Source organism: Sparus aurata, chromosome 1, assembly GCF_900880675.1.
Source record: "Sparus aurata chromosome 1, fSpaAur1.1, whole genome shotgun sequence".
NCBI lineage: Eukaryota > Metazoa > Chordata > Actinopteri > Spariformes > Sparidae > Sparus > Sparus aurata.
The window spans coordinates 37,575,879-37,594,105 of record NC_044187.1 but is presented as its reverse complement, the minus strand read 5'-3'; the positions used below and the strand labels follow the sequence as shown (position 1 = coordinate 37,594,105).

General features: G+C 47.6%; 2 protein-coding genes and 2 non-coding genes across 4 annotated transcripts; 3 read left to right on the top strand and 1 right to left on the bottom strand.

The window, feature by feature from the left end:
• Positions 1-583: 583 nt before the first annotated feature.
• LOC115591076 (dehydrogenase/reductase SDR family member 12-like) lies at positions 584-5,568 on the bottom strand. Its single transcript, XM_030432751.1, has 10 exons — positions 5,385-5,568; positions 4,313-4,446; positions 4,117-4,199; positions 3,497-3,589; positions 3,335-3,416; positions 3,069-3,130; positions 2,784-2,888; positions 2,593-2,683; positions 2,133-2,270; positions 584-1,014 (listed from the first exon to the last, which is right to left on the bottom strand). Exons 1-10 carry the CDS (start codon positions 5,438-5,440, stop codon positions 902-904), a joined length of 957 nt encoding a protein of 318 aa, XP_030288611.1. The 5' UTR covers positions 5,441-5,568; the 3' UTR covers positions 584-901.
• Positions 5,569-5,818: 250 nt separating this feature from the next.
• Positions 5,819-5,926, top strand: trnal-caa (transfer RNA leucine (anticodon CAA)). The gene is made up of 2 exons: positions 5,819-5,856; positions 5,881-5,926. It is a non-coding gene; the product is annotated as a tRNA-Leu (tRNA).
• Positions 5,927-6,972: 1,046 nt separating this feature from the next.
• Positions 6,973-7,082, top strand: trnal-caa (transfer RNA leucine (anticodon CAA)). The gene is made up of 2 exons: positions 6,973-7,010; positions 7,037-7,082. It is a non-coding gene; the product is annotated as a tRNA-Leu (tRNA).
• A 3,914-nt stretch (positions 7,083-10,996) lies between these two features.
• On the top strand, positions 10,997-16,499 carry LOC115580733 (uncharacterized). Its single transcript, XM_030415389.1, has 5 exons — positions 10,997-11,170; positions 12,185-12,370; positions 12,906-12,958; positions 13,025-15,375; positions 15,583-16,499. Exons 1-5 carry the CDS (start codon positions 10,997-10,999, stop codon positions 16,401-16,403), a joined length of 3,585 nt encoding a protein of 1,194 aa, XP_030271249.1. The 3' UTR covers positions 16,404-16,499.
• The last annotated feature ends 1,728 nt before the right edge of the window (positions 16,500-18,227 follow it).

Below are 18,227 nucleotides of genomic sequence, written 5' to 3'. Positions count from 1 at the left end.
AATTTTCACACATTTTGTAGGATAATTCTAAAGTATAGCTTACTATTCATTTAACAGATATTTTCTTTTATGTGAAATATTATTTACAATTACACAGTCTTCATAAGATTAGATTCTATGATTAAGATTATCGATTTGAGGGTCCATCCTCTGCCCATTATCTGCAAAGGTATATTTTTTATCGAGCTTTTAGGATCAACTAATCACAGCTTTTGAAATGATGACTCATACCTAGCAACGGGGTCAACCACACCTCCTCACTAAGATAGGAGTTTCTGTCCATTCCTTGCTCAGAGTTCTCTGAGAATGTCTCTGGAATCATGCCTAAGCTAAGACTCCTTGCTAGGAATTTTTAGGTTAAGTTAGGAGCTCTCTGAGAGGATTCTCAGAATCTTTAGGAATACGAGCCCTGAACGTGACCTGAAGCTTTACTGCTTATTAGCTCAGACTCTCCTTCATCCTCCCAGAGATGTTACACATCTACCATTTTACACACACACACCACACACACACACACACACACACAACACACACACACACACACACCCACACACACACACACACACACACACACACGAGAAAGAACAATGTACAAATACTTTTAATTTGAAATTAAATTAAATACATTTTGAAAACATTTCTATTAAAACCACAGTGATTAATACATTTCCCCATATAAGCTTGATGAGTAGTAGAAAGCGATTCATATTTTCCTGAGGCCTGAATTTGAGCATAGTACATAAAAGCCCCGATATCATAATCAAACTGCACTTGGAAAGTCTGTACTTAGTGACCTCTGTTCTTTCAACCATCAGTGAGTTGTGTAAAAAAAAGCCTTGAGATATATGATAATGTAAACATTCATAATTATTTAGGAGTGCTTGGTCCATTTACAGTCATATTAAGGTTTGAACTTGAGGGAGAACTCCTCCAGCGCAGCCATAAGCTTCTCCTCCTCCTGTGGCGTGGACCTGGACGAGGCCAGCGGCAGGTGTGTCGCCACCGCTTTGCGATCTGGAAGAAATGTGATGAGAACACGTGAGACACCAGAGGCAACAAAATGTGTTCTGGCTGACGTTCACGGAGCTGATAACAGAAATCAGGATTCATCTTATGTGTTGCAGTATTGTAGAGACATGGACCAGGTGTCTCCTGTGATTACTGAATCAGAATTAAGTTACAGGAAACCTTCATTTGTTTGTTTGAGATCAGGTCTGTGTGCTTCCGACATGCCCACAGTGACACATTAAAGTCTCAACAAAGGTTACAGTCGGTACAGTTGGGTTTCATGAATTGATTTTGAATCCAGCAGGAAAATCTGCTAATTGAACCTGAACCCTTCCTGAAGCAAAATATCATAAACATAACTACTCTATTTATGTACAAATATGAAGTATACTTTACTTCAGTATTACAATTTTATGCTACTTCATATTCCTATATTTTCATACCACTCTTAAATCCATTTGTCCATAATATTGCACTTTTATTATAAATAAGTTAGATAATTATATTTTTATATATCTAATCCACCACATTTATTCAACATCTGATTTTCCTTTGAAACATTTGATCAACTTATAAAATATTTGTTGTTGTGCACTTAGAACTTTTACTTTTTAACTTTAAGCTAGTTAATACTTTTTGTACAATACTATTTTTACTTGCATAACGTTTTCAATGCAGGACTTTTACTTGTAATCGAGTATTTCTACATGGTGGTACTGCTAGTTTTACTCAAGTAAAGGGTCTCATCATTTCCTCGCGGAACTTTTGTCTGTTCACAAAAAAAGCTCCCCAAAAGCTTTAAATCTCATGTCTTGCAGATGCAGAGCAACATTATCATGCTGCTGATGGTAAGTTTTCACAATCCTTTTGAGAACAGTATATGTCTTTTGTCCATCTGTCCATCACTGCTGCTAGAGACAAGATTAACCCCAAGCACCGACACAAAAACATTCAATAAATGTACAGCAGAACCAGAACTCTTGGCTACAAGAGGGTTAAAATATCTGAGTTGCGTTATTGTGGCATGAATTATGCTTTGACTCCTGCTTCTCTTGTCAAGATGAAAAGTTGTGAAAGCAGAAAAACAATGACACTCAAGTTTCATTAGGTGTACAAAGACCGACCCTGGAAGAAGAGTCCGCTCGGCTGCGTCCTGGCGGCTGCAGACACAGCGAGCCACACCGCAGTGTCGGCCCCCATGGCCTCCGTCCTCAGTTTGGCCTGCATCTTAGCGTGGAATGAAGGCATGGACGTCTGAACAGCTGCAGAGAGACAAACAAAAAGGCAACGTTTACTGTACTACAAAGTACACAGCACTGATTTGATTTTGTTACCCTGGTATTTAGAATGTGTTTATTGTTTTAAGGATGATTTATTATTTTGGTTATTCAGCTGTTTTTAGAGAAGAATCAGCTCGACTGAAACTTTAAAACTTCAGATAATCAAATCAAATTTAAACATTTTAAAATATTTTTGTTCATCCGTGAAAACAGGCGGCACCAAGCTTTAGTCAGGACCATTTATATAGTTGGGTGAGTGAAGCACAGCTGCTGTTTGACCACAGCTCTAAACGGCTCTGTATACCTGGCGTGTCTGCCCAGCCCGGGTGCATGGAGGAGAAGTGGACCTCTTTGTGCTGATTGGCCCATCTCTCTGTGAGGATCACCTGTTGCCTCTGTTGAAATGACAACACAAAAAAAAGACATAAAAACACAGATCCGTGCCGCAGGGGTTTCTGTCCAGCCGTGCTGCTGTTGTGAATCGGTCTCCTTTACCTTGTTCTGAGCGTAGGCCATGGTGCCATCGAACGTCCCCTTCTCAAACTGGAGGTCGTCCACGTTCAGCTTCTGTGTGAGCATGCCGCCTGACGACACAGTGACCTGGTGGGAGATGGTACGTATCCTATGCTTTTAATAAGGCATGACATTAAAGACACACACAGTGAGTCTGCTCTAGTGCAGAGGTCTGGCAATAAAAAGCATATTTGACACAGCAGATTTGTGTCTTGTTATTTTTTGACATGATGGGTGTTTTTTTTTTTCAGTCAAAACTCAACCCACCACTCTTGGGTCTTCGACATTCGTCAGTGCAGGTATCAATGCTGTGGTGAGGATGTATGTACCTGGAAAAAAAAGAAAGCACAGAGGCTGGTTCAGCAATGATTACCTGCTATAGATGACAACCCAAACTCAATTATTTCTACCTGCTGAGTATGAACCAAATGTGATGTCAAAGTTTTCATCCCAATATTACCAAATGACACCAATATTTCCTTGAATTCAAACTAAGCTTTTGCTCTGGAACTAGTTTTACAAATATATCTTACCGAGTGTATTTGTGGCAAAGTTTTTCTCCAAACCCTCCTGAGTTAACTCTCTCTGGTTCACCATACAGCCTGCATTGTTAATCTGGTGAAAAAGCAGTTCAGTGACGACACAAACCAGCGTCTGTATTACAAATGACCAAATAAATATATGCCGCCACTTACCAGCACATGTACGGTGTCACTCTGTGAGAAGTTCTGGGCGAACTCCCACACTTGCCTCGCACTGGACATGTCGACAATGTGGATGTGAATGTTCTGGCAATAAACAGAAAAACAGAAACACTGTCAAACCCCGTTCTGTTGAAAAGAGAAGATCACAACTCAAACAAACTTTTACTGCTGGTGGCTTAGTGCAGCAAATCCTCAAAATTGATAAGTCTTTAACAGGGACACTGATGTTTTAAATAAAACAAAATAATAATAATGACAAAACACTTTCTCTCAAAGCTGAAATAATAAAAAGGTCCCCCTCCCGACTCGCATGCATGAGTGAGGCAACATGGTCATTCCTTCAGTCGTTTACTTACGAACAAATTCAAACTTAGAAATACTGATCGACATCATCCAGTATTGTATCCATCTACAGCAGCGATCCCTCAGATATAGTCAGTTACAGGATAAGTAAATAAACTAGTCACAGTACTATCCATGTCCTCAAATGTCAGGATTCATGTAAGCATAGATATAAAAACAGGAAAGTATGATCTTTAAAAAAAAAAATGTAGGTATGATGTTGTTAATAAGAGCAGGGAGCTCTCCTCTAGAAAAAACAGACTTCTCACCTGATTTTTACTCTGTTCCACAATTTCATCTCTGGCTGCTTCGGCCCGCCCCTTGTTCCGACAGACCATGTGAATGGTTCCTCCTGCAACGAGACAGCAGTAACGCCCACCACCTTAACAATTTGACCTGCCCTTGTCATTTTGGTCTGAAGCAGGCTAAAGAGGTGTTCTTTTTCTGTGGTGTAGCCAAACTCACCTCTGTTGGCTATTTCCTGCGCTGTGGCTTTTCCTATCCCACTGTTGGCCCCTGTTATCATGAAGGACCTCCCGCTCAGGTTTACATCCAGGTCTGCTGGAGCAAAATGCTTTGCTGCTGCTTCATAGCCACTCCTGTAACGATTAGAGCAGTCCAGTGAACACATGAGAACTCAGCAGCAACTTGACACACTCGTAAAGGCTGACTCACCTGTCTGTGAAACTCTGAACCTCTTAACAATTTAAAGACTCTATAGTGGGGGTCGACCGATATGGCTTTTTTATGGTAAAAATGCAAAAATTAAACTCTGTGTCAAAAATTAGAAGAACCAGTGATGAAATAAAGTAGAATTCACTCAAATACTGTTCTGAAGTATCGTTTTGAGGTACTTTACTTAAGTACTTTGTTTATCTGCTACTTTAATACTTCCTCTCCACTACATTTATTTGATACATTTAGTCACTAGTTACTTTGCAGATCCAGATTATTGTGTTTACAGGCAGGTCATTGTGACGTCCAACCAATCAGATAGTGTTGTGGGCGGGACATCGTGATCGGAGACTGATTCAATTTAAGATCAAAAATAGTATCATGAATTTCCTCCTTCAGACTGCTGCATCAGTCAAGATGTATAGAAAACATCTGTCATAATAAAAAAAAAAATCAATCAACTATTCAGTCATACAGACAAAACCGACTATGTTATTCCAATTGATTAATCATTTAGGTTATCGATCGTGCAAATATGTCAGACATGACTTCTCAAAGTGACATTTCACGGCTTTGTCCGGTTTTCTGTCCAAGCAACGTTAACAGAAAACAATGACAGTTAGGGAGATAAATCAAGAGGAGACGTCACCTGAAGTAAAGTACTCTACCAGCCATAATCTGGCATTTCATAACGCGGTTGCAACACGACACATGATCGTGTGTGACACTGTTAGTTAACCAGTAACTGTGTCAGGCCGTGGTGGTCAAGGTTGAGGAGGATCAGGTAAACCGTGATAACTACCAGATATCTGACCTCCTCACCACTCAGGTTCCTTCAGTAGAAATCAAACGCTGCACTTACTTTGTGTACTCTTGGAGTCCTTTCACAAACCAGACGGCATTCCTGTAAAACGACATCTTCAGAGACAGATGAGCGCCTTCTCAGTCTGTGTGTATGTTACAGACGGTGGAGTAACCTGCCCGGTGCTTGAGTTTCATAAGACGGGCTGGAGTTGATTATGTAGTGGGGTGGGCGGGGAGTCACTGGCATGACCACCGGAAGTATTTTTAAAATATCTTTACAGCGCCCCTGGTGGATGAATACGTTCGTCGCTGTCAACATTAGTAAATCGCTACACAGCTGCCGCTGTTTTGAGTTTCTACGTATCAAGCCTGACGAAAACATGTCAGAGACTTGAAGGGAGGAAACGGTGCCATCGTCAACACCCAACAATCATAGAATGGGTGGTGATATATAAATACTTAACCCTTTGATTCAGCGGCTTTTGCACAGTTGTCAGGATGGCCGAGTGGTCTAAGGCGCCAGACTCAAGGTGAAACCTTCCTGTGAACGGGATTTCTGGTCTCCGAATGGAGGCGTGGGTTCGAATCCCACTTCTGACAATGCTTTTCGACACAGTCGCAATGTTTTGTGTATGAGAAAGGGTCTGCCGTAAGGACTCCACAAGGAGTCTAAAAGCTAAACATGCTACATATGCTGTGTAACGAAAAACTGTTTTTCAACAAGCTTAAACCCGAGGTCCCATAATATAGTACAATAACAGCTAGAATGATTATGATAAAGTGATTCATATCTGGCGACGAGCAGTAGGACTACACAGGGACCTGGGAGAATCAAGCAAGGGCCGCTCCCCCTCAAACTAGCAACACAACCAGGTGCCCAAATGGAGACTATCTACTTGTCCCCGTACGGATCGATGCATCTGTCAAAGCCCACTCCACTGTCGAAGGAACAGCGCCCCCTGCTAGCCACAGGCGATAAAGAAAAACTAACTCGAGACAGTACTCCCGGGCTGTCTTCGGTCCAAGTTAAACCAGGCCCGGCTCTGCTCTGCCTCCGAGGTCGGCCGTGTGCTTCCGAGTGCTGTGGCCGTAAATGATGGAGCACTATGCACACACAGGTGTTGTGATACTACAGCTCCCCTGTTGTGTGTTCAGTGACCATGTTACGAACTATGTATTCTCTTCAACTGCTAACACGGTCTATATTCTATAGCTCTGTATTTTGGCTATATTCTTCCCTGCTGAAAAAAACAGCGTAGACCAGCACCAAAACTACAACATATGCTGTTCTTGCATATGTTGCGTTTTGGTGCTAGTGTATGCTTTTTTTCAGCAGGGTTGTCTGAAAATCACATCAAAAGACTAAATCCGACACTAATAATCAGTCTATCCGAAAGCACGATGCAGTTCTTTGAGACGTCTTTTAACACTTGTAGTTAAACTGCACGTCAAAGTGTATTTTAGATCTGATGTCACTGCACACGATCGCTCTGCCGATGAGTGTGATGTCACATTCTGTGGAAGTACAACCATGACTTCAGCAGCTGGGGCTTTTTGTTGTGCTCAAAACGACAACAAAGTCTTTACCAGTATCACATCAGTGAGCAGCAGTCAAACAGCCTTCTGGCCGCAGTTCGAGCACAGTTGTCAGGATGGCCGAGCGGTCTAAGGCGCCAGACTCAAGGTGATCAACCTTCCTGTGTATGGGACTTCTGGTCTCCGAATGGAGGCGTGGGTTCGAATCCCACTTCTGACAATACTTTTTTACTCCGTATGAGACACGGTAATGTCGCGGTATCCTTTTGAAGAAATATGAAGGACCTGTGAGAACTCACCCTGCCGCTCTCCGTCATGTTTTTACGTTTCACTGTGAATGTTTTTGCTGTGACATTGTGCAACAATAAAACGTCCTATGACCAAAAGACTCAACAAGCTGACCTAATTTAAGTACACCACCATTCATTGGATTTATTACAACACACATTACTCTCGACCAGTGTACAGCCGACTGTACATAAAATGAACAAATATAAATTTAGTGTGGAAACCAATTGTGTAGTTTCTGGTACAGCACATCACAGTGAAATAGTAGATCTTAAGTAACTCTTTTTCAATTAGATTTAAATATATAAATTAGTACTTTTTGCTAAATGAACCTTATCACGTATGTGATAACAATACCGGTATAATCTGAAAAATAGCTGTAGTATTGTTTATAAATCTGTTTATATTGCATAGATATATGACATATTCATTAAACTGAAATGAAATAAATACACTCTCTGATGAAAGATGAGACGAGAAAGCTTCTGTGTCCTTCGTTTGTTGTGATTCATGTGTGTCTGCTGTAACGCTGGCATATTGTCACTGTGATCAATAAAGTGCTCCAGTAAAGCTGGCCACTCTATCCTTCCATCCATCCGTCCGTCCGTCCGTCCATCTGTCCCCTAAAGAGGGAACATCGCCCTCTGCTGGTCAGAGGTGAGAAGGAAAAGCTGACAGCACCAGACGGTGTCCTGTTGCAAGTGTATTTTATTTTTAAAATTTTCATTATCAAAAATATAGCTAAACAATGCACATTATTTACAAAGTATAACACCGAAGCTAAAGCAGAGCTTGGCTGCTCAGTCTATTGTTAAAAACAGCTCTTGAAATAAATCAAAAGTCAATACAGCAGCCATTGAAAGCTGCACAAACAAACAAAACAAGCAAAAATACATTTTGACTAAAGGTCCTGCAGCCAAAACACTCCGGCCAAAATAAAAAACCCAAAACATCAGAAACCAAAGCTAAACAAAATACCTGAAATTATGTTTACCAAAACCAAAACACTTCATAACACACACATAAAATAAACCAAAACATAAATCGTTCAGAAAGCCCTAAAACCCTCGTACATACCGCCTTAACCAAAATCCATCAAAATCCATCACTACCTTCCCATAAGCCCCAATCTGAATGAAGCTGCTCTCCTCCATGACCCCTTCCAGAAACTCCTGTCTCTCTATAGATCTGTACATTTCCACTCCCACGCCACACGCGTCACATTACTTCTTCACATCCACATCAAGATGCGTATAATAAAATGTTGAATAATTGAATGTTGATTTTTTGATTTCAAAGCACTGGTTGCTGCCCCTACCAACGTCCCAATGACTCTTTTCAACCTCTTGGCTAATGACCGTTGCCAATACATGTGCTAAGTGGCCAGTAGTTTTCGAATCTATTTCTACTCCCTTTCTTGTGTAATTGTCTAAATAGCCCTCTCGACATATGAGATGTCATTTCATCCTCCTCCTCCATCCATCTAAACCAGGGATGAGCAACTTTGATGATAGAGAGGGCCACAAAAATGTTATCCTCACTACCTGAGGGCCGGAATGTAATCGCACACTTCCACCAGTAGGATACTATAACCCCATCATTTAATTAGCCAACGTAACACAGTCACGGAGACAAAACATTCACATTCCTGAGTGATATACAATTATTTTAGTGCAATGACGTCTCAAAAATCAGCATTGAATAAAAGTTACGGTAACACAGACACAAAGTGCAACAACAATATCAAAGAACGATATTCATGTTTGTAGTGCATTTCTACTCTCCCTCTACTCTTACATGTTTCATATTTATGGCGTGGTATTTGTGCCACATTCGTGAAGGAGCAGCGGGAGTGGGATTTTGAGCACAGCAAAATATATTTTGTTAGGACATTATATTTTAGAGAGAAGTTTTCTCCGAGCAAAACATACAGTAATTTCATTTGCGGAAACAGAAATATTCTGTGCTCAATAAATGTATTTGCGCGTTTGCTTTTATGCATTTTAACGTGCAATAATAACCTCTGCGCTCTCACAGACTCTTGCTGGCTGCGCTGAAGACCGCTCACGCTTGCTCTCAGTCGCTCCCTTCTGTGCGCTCAACTTCGCCTGCACACTCGCTCAAGTTGGCACAGCGTTAACAAACAGCCAATCTTAATTTAGCGTCTGATCTCCAAGTCTCCCACTGGCTTGACTTTGTGGCACATTTATATCGCTGTGCCAACTTGAGCGAGTATTCTCTATCACCGCTGCACTCTGTTCTTTGCTCCAGCGGCGCATTTACGCGCGTCTCCGAGTGACACCAACATCCCGGACGCGTTCAAGTCCAGCAGGCTCTGCAGGTGTTTGATAAAGTAAATAGCCGAGCGCAGTGTCTAAACCTTGCTGAGACGTTTGTCTTCCAGCTTCTGCGGCAAAGGCTCTCTTGGCCGCGCGTAGCCTTCATTTACGCAGCGCACTCGGTGTCGCTCCTTTTGTGGACGAACGCAGGCTCGAAGGAGTAATCACACGCAGAGGAGTCTGTGAAAGGGGAAATAGGAGAACTGTGTGTAAGGTTATCTGTGGCCGTGCAGGTATGCGGCGTCCAGGTGGAAGGGCAGTGCGAGTAGGAGCGCATCCCTGTAGTTTCCCCCCTAACCTCTTCTCTCGGCTCCATACATGTCTCCCCTACTGTCTCTCCCCCTCCGCCCTGCTCCTCTTTCTCCTGCATCAATTCCTCTTCATCTCCAGCTCCTCCTGCAACACGCAGCTAAACTCTCTTCAGTCCAGCACGAGAGACTTCTTCTCCATCTTCCCTCAGCCTCTACTCATCATCTGACATCTCCTGGCCCCAGTTCTCTCCCTCCGGCTGCTCCTGCTCCGTGTACTATCGTGCGTATTAGCCCCGTTTCCCGCATTGAACACATTTCAATCCATGACCAGGCGGAACGCGCAAGTGTCCAGATCCTCCCACTGTCTCAATGTTTGTTCAATATGAAGGCGATTTCACCGTGTCAGTAAACCTCACTTCTAAAATTCGCCTTCCATCAGCAATGTTCGTCCCGGGCCACATCCGTCTCCTGATTCGGGAAACATCTCTCATCGCCAGCTCGTAACTTTTCGGCGTCTTGAACGGACATCCAGTCACCTCCCCCACATTCTTCTTTTACCTTCCTCAGATGCTAAATCATCGTGCCTCTGTCGACACCTCTAGGCTCCAAAATCACTGTGAATCTTTTTCAAAAGATTCTCTTTTTCTGGTTGCCATCCGCCGTGATCCGTCTCTCGTAGCGTTTCTCCAGTCCTTTATCCGTCGCTATGCTGTCGGCACGTACAATTATCGAAAAGTCCCCCAAACAATAAAAGCTCTTGGGGGAAATGACTTCCAAAATAAGGATGGACTCGTTCCATATCGAAACACAAAAATATAGCAACGACCATGCAATGTAACTTTCAAGAAAGCCTGTTGCACCAGAGTGGGTGCGTTCAGGGCGGAGTGGCCGTAAGCTTAGAGACACACACAAGCTATTATAGAAGCTGAAACATCAACAATTACCAAAACTGCTGAATAACTAGCTGAATAAAGATCTGTATTCTTTCACAGTCGACATGCATGAGACGATCAAAACTTGATCCGTTAACCAAGTGTTTTGTAGTGACCTAATCGAGTATCATCGAGAGTGGCAGCAGACCTGCAGCTGAACTTCTTTATTTTCAGCCAATCCCACTGCAGCACACCTCCCCGCCGCCTGATTTGACCGCCAGGTGGAAACCCACCTGTGCAGCTCTGTGAGCTAATGAGGCAGCTTTAAAGGCGCGCGGCGTCCCAAGAGCCATCTTTGGTCTGGTCTGTCTGCAGAGTGCTACCATGGCGTCCGCACTGATGGCTTGGGTTTGGATCGGATTAATGCTAGCCCAGCTCAACAAGACAGGAAGCCATCGGTACGCACACGGCCATTTTCCCCAGGACGCTCAGGAGAAGCCTGATGACGGCGGCGTCACTGCTCCAGAAGACTGGGCCGACTCAAGTTTCCCTGCGCCGGTGTGGCATTTCCTCCAAGGTGAAGACTCACTGTCCACACGTGTTTTTTGTTTCAAGAAGCAAAGCGCGCACACATACGCACACGGTCAGAAAGCACGTTTACATAAATGTTTGCCTATTACTTTTACCTGACTGTATTTCCCATTTTCAGTAACTTCAGTGAGTGGGAAAAGTCCAGAGACATCAGACATCAACCAGCCACAGTATCGCTGCAGAAATGGAACACTTTCCCTGCGCTTTTCGCTCATCCGATACTCAAATCTGCATCTGGAAGGTGCGTTAGGTTCGACCACCTACATTCTGTTTATTTTTTTATTTTTTATTTTTATTTTTTGTCTCTTGCAAATGGAGTGACAGCTATTGATTTAATGTTTCTCCAAACCCAATTTCCAGATGGTGCCCAATTGTCACTGCCTGACGAGTGTCTCCAATCTGTTCATATTCCTTATACTGGCTGCTGCACAGCAATACAGGTAAAATAAAGCCTTTAAGAAGGATGCAGATATTCAGCTGTTTTTTTTTTGTCAAAAAATATCATTAGACCAAAATCATGTCTTGATTGATGTATTGTCTAGTATCCAGAGCCTGATAGATTTCATTCCTCTGTGCCATGGGGCTCCACTGTTGTCCAATAGTGTTTCTTCCATGTTCATGAACAAACGCACTGTTCTATACTCAATCCTGTGCATACCATTTGGCTGTTGGAAATGTACACTAGAGCACTAATGGTGTATTTGCCACCTGCTGAAAATGGTCTTTCATGGAGTAAGTGCCCAGCTGTTTTTGCAAATCGTCATTCCTTTATAAAAAGGGAACTTTGGAATGTACAATGCTTTTCTAAAAATCTTAGTCCATGGGACCCAGTGGTCCACATGTGTGGTAGGGGATTTGAAAAGTACTGAGACTGCTAGCACATTATTGGTTTTGGTCTTTTTTACAGGATTTACACCAGACTGACCCGAGTCTTTTAAATGACTGTATCCTACCATTGACGACAATGTTGTCTATTCCTAGAGTGGAGATGGAACTGGCTTCTGGCCGTTCAAACTGCATTACTTCGACCGTCTGCTGCAGGAGAACATGACGGGCATGGCTGTCTGTGAGAAGACAGCAATGTCACCACGGGCAGTGTCGCCATTGGTGACTTGTAGAACAGAGAGTGTCACTGTGAAGCTGCCTTGTGATGCAGAACTGAAGAAGGTGAAACGACATGGTAAGAATGACATGGTTCGGGGCATGCAAACCCCATAGTGAGGCTGATGGCTCTAATGCAAACATCAACCTGTCAAACCCTGAACAAAACCATCAAACTGATTATTGATTAGAAGCTTTCTATTGCTCGAACCTCAAACGTGAACTAGTTTCTAAGGGATCTGGTTTTACTTTTTTGGCAGAGTTTATGACTAACCAAGGATATTCGGTGAGAAAATGGAGGACCCCTACTACATTGTTTGTGGAGATGTCAAAGTTGCCAGACAGGGTGAGTGAGATGCAAAAGAAGTTAAAAGTGATGGTTAAACGAGTTTGAAAACTAACATTAAGAATGTTTACAGGATTCTGGCTTTGAAGTGGTTTACTTATACTCTGGAGAACTTTGCATGGTGGTTGCAGCCTGTGCCCCTCTGTTTCCGAACAAAGTTGGAAGGCATCATGTTAGGAGATCTCTGGAGGAACCAGATGTATTTGACCTGTGGGGCTTTGATGATATTCCTGTTGAACCATTTGATCCTGAAAGGGAACAGACGACAACAACGCAGACAACGCAGACGGCAACAACTGGCAGCTCAAGTACAGACACCACTACAACTGAGAAAACTGATAATGGAGACTTTTCTGAGTTGTGGGGATTTGAAGAAATTCCAGACAAACCGTACACTGGAATAGATGTTACAAATGCTCCAACTGCGGCCCCCACCACTGCGCCCCCGACAACTGCTGCACCAACCACTGCATCGCCGACCACAGCTGCCCCGACGACGGCGGCCCCCACGACCGCATCGCCGACGGCGGCCCCCACGACCGCGGCCCCCACGGCCGCATCGCCGACGACGGCGGCCCCCACGACCGCATCGCCGACGACGGCGGCCCCCACGACCGCATCGCCGACGACGGCGGCCCCCACGACGGCGGCCCCCACGACTGCTCAAACCACTGCAACCCCCACTACTGCATCGCCGACCACTGCGGCTCCAACGACTACGGCCCCCACGAGTGCATCGCCCACGACGGCGGCCTCCACGACGGCGGCCCCCACTACTGCATCGCCGACCACTGCGGCTCCAACCACCGCAGCCCCCACGACTGCATCGCCGACTACGGCGGCCCCCACGACTGCATCGCCGACTACGGCGGCCCCCACGACTGCATCGCCGACTACGGCGGCCCCCACGACTGCATCGCCGACTACGGCGGCCCCCACGACTGCGGCCCCGACTACGGCGGCCCCGACTACGGCGGCCCCCACTACTGCATCGCCGACGACTGCGGCCCCCACGACTGCGGCCCCCACGACTGCATCGCCGACGACTGCGGCCCCCACTACTGCATTGCCGACCACTGCTGCCCCGACCACCGCGACCCCCACTACTGCATCGCCGACCACTGCTGCCCCGACCACCGCGACCCCCACTACTGCATCGCCGACCACTGCTGCCCCGACCACCGCGACCCCCACTACTGCATCGCCGACCACTGCTGCCCCGACCACCGCGACCCCCACTACTGCATCGCCGACCACTGCTGCCCCGACGACGGCGGCCCCCACGACTGCATCGGCGACAACTGCGGCTCCGACCACCGCGACCCCCACTACTGCATCGCCGACCACTGCTGCCCCGACCACCGCGACCCCCACGACTGCATCGCCGACCACTGCGGCTCCAACCACCGCGACCCCGACGACGGCGGCCCCCACGACTGCATCGCCGACCACTGCTGCCCCGACCACTGTGACCCCCACTACTGCATCGCCGACCACTGCGGCTCCAACCACTGCGACCCCGACGACGGCGGCCCCCACGACTGCATCGCCGACGACGGCGGCCCCCACGACTGCATCGCCGACCACAGCTGCCCCGACCACTGCGACCCCCACAACTGCATCGCCGACCACTGCGGCTCCAACCACCGCGGCCCCCACGACTGCATCGCCGACCACCGCGACCCCGACGACGGTGGCCCCCACGACTGCATCGCCGACAACTGCATCGCCGACTACGGCGGCCCCCACGACTACGGCTCCGACGACTGCGGCCCCCACTACTGCCTCGCCGACGACTGCGGCCCCCACTACGGCGGCCCCCACGACTGCATCGCCGACCACTGCGGCCCCCACGACTGCATCGCCGACCACTGCGGCCCCCACGACTGCATCGCCGACCACTGCGGCCCCCACGACTGCATCGCCGACCACTGCGGCCCCCACGACTGCATCGCCGACCACGGCGGCCCCCACTACTGCATCGCCGACGACTGCGGCCCCCACTACTGCATCGCCGACGACTGCGGCCCCCACTACGGCGGCCCCCACGACTGCATCGCTGACCACTGCGGCCCCCACGACTGCATCGCCGACCACTGCGGCCCCCACGACTGCATCGCCGACCACTGCGGCCCCCACGACTGCATCGCCGACCACTGCGGCCCCCACGACTGCATCGCCGACCACTGCATCGCCGACCACTGCGGCCCCCACGACTGCATCGCCGACCACTGCGGCTCCAACCACCGCGACCCCCACGACTGCATCGCCGACCACCGCGACCCCGACGACTGCGGCCCCCACTACTGCATCGCCGACGACTGCAGCCCCCACTACGGCGGCCCCCACTACTGCATCGCCGACCACTGCGGCCCCCACTACTGCATCGCCAACCACGGCTGCACCGACGACGGCAGCCCCCACTACTGCATCGCCGACGACTGCGGCCCCCACTACTGCATCGCCGACCACTGCGGCCCCCACTGCGGCCCCCAGTACTGCATCGCCAACCACGGCTGCACCGACGACGGCAGCCCCCACTACTGCATCGCCGACGACTGCGGCCCCGACGACTGCGGCCCCGACGACTGCGGCCCCGACGACGGCGGCCCCCACGACGGCGGCCCCCACGACTGCAGCGCCAACCACGGCTGCACCGACGACGGCAGCCCCCACTACTGCATCGCCGACGACTGCGGCCCCCACTACTGCATCGCCGACCACTGCGGCCCCCACTGCGGCCCCCACTACTGCATCGCCAACCACGGCTGCACCGACGACGGCAGCCCCCACTACTGCATCGCCGACGACTGCGGCCCCCACGACGGCGGCCCCGACGACGGCGGCCCCGACGACGGCGGCCCCGACGACGGCGGCCCCCACGACTGCGGCCCCGACGACGGCGGCCCCCACGACTGCGGCCCCGACGACGGCGGCCCCCACGACTGCAGCGCCGACCACGGCTGCACCGACGACGGCAGCCCCCACTACTGCATCGCCGACCACTGCGGCCCCCACTACTGCATCGCCAACCACGGCTGCACCGACGACGGCAGCCCCCACTACTGCATCGCCGACAACTGCGGCCCCGACGACGGCGGCCCCCACGACTGCGGCCCCGACGACGGCGGCCCCCACGACTGCAGCGCCGACTACGGCGGCCCCCACGACTGCAGCGCCGACTACGGCGGCCCCGACGACTGCAGCGCCGACTACGGCTGTCCCCACGACTGCATCGCCGACTACGGCTGCCCCGACAACTGCAGCGCCGACCACGGCTGTCCCCACGACTGCATCGCCGACTACGGCTGCCCCAACAACTGCAGCGCCGACCACGGCGGCCCCCACGACTGCATCGCCAACGACGGCGGCCCCGACCACGGCTGCCCCAACAACTGCAGCGCCGACCACGGCTGTCCCCACGACTGCATCACCGACTACGGCTGCCCCAACAACTGCAGCGCCGACCACGGCGGCCCCCACGACTGCATCGCCAACGACGGCTGCCCCAACAACTGCATCGCCGACGACGGCGGCCCCGACCACGGCTGCAGCGCCGACGACGGCAGCCCCCACGACTGCAGCGCCGACGACCGCAGCCCCGACAACGGCTGCCCCAACGACTGCAGCGCCGACAACAGCGGCCCCCACAACTGCAGCTCCCACGACTGTGTCCGCTACCACTGTATAAGGAGGGAATTGGTCAATAAATATACTCAACTGAGCAATTTGTTTCTACCTGTCTTTGGGTGATTTTGAAGTTTGTTTATGGTCCAAATCCCACACAATGTCTTTGCAGGTTAACATTTCAAAATGGTAAATCGTAAGCTGTATTAAAAAAATTCTGAATTGGAAACGAATGCATACATAAGTGATAGATTTTTAAAAGGTACAAACATTTTTGCATCTCCTCCTTGCTTCTTTTCTATGGTGGAATGTGGAGGATGAGTTCAGGAGTCTCAAGGTCTGAGGAAATTTGTTCTATAGTCTGGTGGTATGGCTGCAGATACTCATGTAATTTTTTTGTCCGTCCCTGGCAAGAGGTTGGTGTTGTCTTTTAGTATCCTTTTGAGCACTCTTCGGACACCTCAGATATCGGTGATGTCTGGTAGATGGTTGACATTAGCCATGTTTCCATCAAATGTTAAGCTAAAAATGCAAATCTGGTGCTTTTTCATAAACTGCTTGGAGTGAATAACATGGGCAATGTAAAACATTACTTCGACATATGACATAGTGTAGGCTGTCAACCGGTTGTAGTCAAGTAACAGAGGCTAGAGGCAAACAAACCATGAGACAAGATGGAGAGAGGTCTGCAGGAGTTACTTTTAATAGGGCAAGTTGTAATTGTTCTTGCATGTCAGCCAGCATTGCCCATGGTGCAAGCTGTCCAGAGACAATGGAGAAATGCAATGATAATGCAGACAGCAGACCTAGAATAAATTCATAATCAAATTGGATATTAAACATCATCTTTGAACAAAGAGAAAGCACCTCTATTAAGTGGTTGAGTCAAACGATCAGTGTGTCCGTCAGCTATCAAAAGTGTAAAACCACAAGAAGCAGGAGGACACTTGACCTGCAGAGCCTTGCTTAAGGTGGCGCATTGCACAACTGACTTTGGATAAACACACATGAAATTTGACATCCAAGAATTGGGAAAATGATTTTCAAGGTCCCACAGCTTTATCTCCCATAGTTCTTTGAGTAATCTAAATACATTCCAGTGGTTTTGGTGTTTTGCATGCTATTATATATTGTTACTACACAGTTTTGACCGTGTCTTTCAGAAATTGGCATTATTGTGCTTGTAAAACAGTCGTTTCCACTGAAGATTTTGTGAACTGAGGTATGCTATGGCTATGGCTCAAGGTGGCACTCCTGATGTGTTCAAATCTATTTATCTCTTCTGAGGAGATCTTAGTCTTCATGAGACTACATGATAAAATAAAGTTTATAATAATAAAAATAATACCGAAATTAACTTTTATCTTGCAAACAAAAGGGTGTTTTGAAAACAAGATTATTTTGCAGTCTTTTGCCTGGTTTTTACTGCTAATCAAATGTGGTTTCTACTAAGGTTTGGGTTTATGTATATATAAATAAATAAATGTAGGCCTTGAAGACATTTTTTATTTCCCATTTAAATACAATCTTGTATTGACTCATCCATGTGTTTACGGTATTAAGTAGGCATATTTTTTGCATATTTTCAACATTTATGAAAATAATTAATCATTAATGCATTTGTTGATCAATAGGTCATCTGTGTTTTTGTATGGTTTTTTCCAAGTCTTATCTCCACTAAACAAGGAACAGCAACCTCTGCTGGTGAGAGATTAGAAGACAAACCATCAAGCCATTGGCATTCCGAGCTGGGTTCCATCCAAGTTATGACCTGGGGTCTCATCTATAAACTGTGCCTACGTACAAAATTGTGCCTGAATGAGGCGAACACAAAAGTTGTGATCTCTAAACCAAACTTGATCAGATTAAGGAGCTTGTAGAAATGAAACGTGAGAGGCATTAGGTTATTGTGTGCAGAAACATGAATCTCACACGTTAATTAAATATCTG

Coding starts and splice junctions, on each gene's coding strand:
- LOC115591076 (XM_030432751.1), bottom strand. CDS start 5,440: ATGTCGTTTTACAGGAATGCCGTCTGGTTTGTGAAAGGACTCCAAGAG. Junction 3,417..3,496: donor GTGACACCGTACATGTGCTG/GTAAGTGGCGGC, acceptor CTTTTTCACCAG/ATTAACAATGCAGGCTGTAT. Junction 2,684..2,783: donor TGGCCTACGCTCAGAACAAG/GTAAAGGAGACC, acceptor TCATTTCAACAG/AGGCAACAGGTGATCCTCAC.
- LOC115580733 (XM_030415389.1), top strand. CDS start 10,997: ATGGCGTCCGCACTGATGGCTTGGGTTTGGATCGGATTAATGCTAGCC. Junction 11,171..12,184: donor ACTCAAGTTTCCCTGCGCCG/GTGTGGCATTTC, acceptor GTCTATTCCTAG/AGTGGAGATGGAACTGGCTT. Junction 15,376..15,582: donor CTACTGCATCGCCGACCACT/GCGGCCCCCACT, acceptor GCCCCGACGACG/GCGGCCCCCACGACTGCAGC.